This window comes from Laccaria bicolor, genomic scaffold (assembly GCF_000143565.1).
Source record: "Laccaria bicolor S238N-H82 LACBIscaffold_76 genomic scaffold, whole genome shotgun sequence".
NCBI lineage: Eukaryota > Fungi > Basidiomycota > Agaricomycetes > Agaricales > Hydnangiaceae > Laccaria > Laccaria bicolor.
Window position 1 is genome coordinate 148537 of NW_001889947.1, and position 1665 is coordinate 150201.

Below are 1665 nucleotides of genomic sequence, written 5' to 3' on the forward strand. Positions count from 1 at the left end.
TCCTGATGTTGTCAGCAACAAGCAGGAAGGGCCAGCCAGATTCTGACTTACATCCTGTTCAAAACCCAGAGCATGCTCTTGTCAGCAACAAGCAGGAAGGGCCAGCCAGATCCTGACTTACAACCTGTTCAAAACCCAGAGCATGCTCTTGTCAGCAACAAGCAGGAAGGGCCAGCCAGATTCTGACTTACATCCTGTTCAAAACCCAGAGCATGCTCTTGTCAGCAACAAGCAGGAATTGCCAGCCAGATCCTGACTCACCCACTGTTATAACAAAAGCATGATCGCATTAGCATCTAGTTGAGACCTCCTGGATGTTGGCTTACCCCCTGTTCATATATATTATTTTATTCTACCACTGTATAGTCAAGTAAGGTCCACATACCATATGTGGAAAATACTTCAGTATGTTCTCAACCATCTTCCTCCACTCTTTCTTTTCTTTGAATAACTTCCCACCTGGAAAGTCAACTCTGTTATTCTAGATAATCAGCAATTTACCAGCATATAATTCAAAATGAGGCAACTACCTTTTAATTGCATATTCAATTGACAGAGCCACATTATTTTGCTGCACTGTAAGAAACAGCTGTAAGAGTGTATCATCTGAAAAGGTGGCTGCTGTCTTCCTCAGAAGTTCACTGCAGTCACTTGTGGGATTTTGCATATCTGTTAAATGCAATTGATCTATTGTCAATGAGTAAATGAGTTTGTTATACCTCGAAAATACACATGATCCTTGGGAGGATACTTTTTCTTGTAGAGTTGCTGACCAAACCTCTTTTCAAACATGGCAACTGACTCTTCTGGAGCTTTGTTTGCAGCATCTTCAACATCCATTCCAGTATTGACCAGCTGCTTGATGGTTTGAGCATCAAGCATATCTGCTTTTGTAAACAGCACAATAACAGGAACTGTGCACAAAAAGGAAAGGCAAACTTCAAGAAATGATCAATAATTTACCCACCTCTACCAGTCCCACACTCATTGAAAAAATTTAGCTCTGCCCTTGTAATTGGCCTAGCTTCATCATTGATTGGGATGCAGTACCTACACAAGATGTACTCAGATGCACTTTAATGTCACAACTCAGTCACTCACCAAATCACATGCACATGATCCTTGAGCTCTTTGTTGGTTGAACGTTTTCGCAGAAACTCCTTGACTTTATCCAGCTCAGATGTTCTGCCTGCTTCAAAGCCACATGAGTCATGGAAGACAAATGCTGTATTGCTCTCAAATATCATTTCTAGTATTTAAAGGTTCAGTCCATAGGACCGCAAAAAACCGGTGGACCGAACTGAACCGGACCATGGTCCGGTCTTTTTTTCGGTTGCAGTTGCCCCAATTTGGGGTTGGTCCGGTTGCCGGTTGCCTCATTTCGAAAATCTTTTAAAACCGTTCAAAGACCGGTTTTAATCGGTTGCAACCGGTTAAACGGTCACGTGCGTTACATAGCCTTGTAACCACGTTTATTGCCTTTTATTGGGTTTTTGTTTCATCAAAAACGGTTAAGAATTGAGAAATATATAACCAAATCCATATTTTACCCGAGTCTCTAGGAGATGTAATTCAGTTTCAGTCATAGCTATGTCAAATCTTCATTAAATCTCTTGAAAATTGGTAGAATGACGGGTATTTACATGCTTTACTATTTTATATAAG

General features: G+C 40.9%; 1 protein-coding gene across 1 annotated transcript in view; it reads right to left on the minus strand.

Annotated features, from left to right (window-relative positions):
- The window catches only part of LACBIDRAFT_335108 (uncharacterized protein), a gene marked incomplete at both ends in the record, with an annotated part of 1933 nt that extends 686 nt beyond the window's left edge, over window positions 1-1247 (minus strand). Inside the window, 10 exons of the mRNA XM_001889975.1 lie at window positions 52-54; window positions 122-124; window positions 192-194; window positions 262-264; window positions 327-329; window positions 460-481; window positions 531-687; window positions 720-914; window positions 968-1050; window positions 1102-1247. Of these exons, the coding sequence (XP_001890010.1) occupies window positions 52-54; window positions 122-124; window positions 192-194; window positions 262-264; window positions 327-329; window positions 460-481; window positions 531-687; window positions 720-914; window positions 968-1050; window positions 1102-1247 (618 nt within the window). The remainder of the gene's footprint in view (window positions 1-51; window positions 55-121; window positions 125-191; window positions 195-261; window positions 265-326; window positions 330-459; window positions 482-530; window positions 688-719; window positions 915-967; window positions 1051-1101) is intronic.
- Between the last annotated feature and the right edge of the window lie 418 nt (window positions 1248-1665).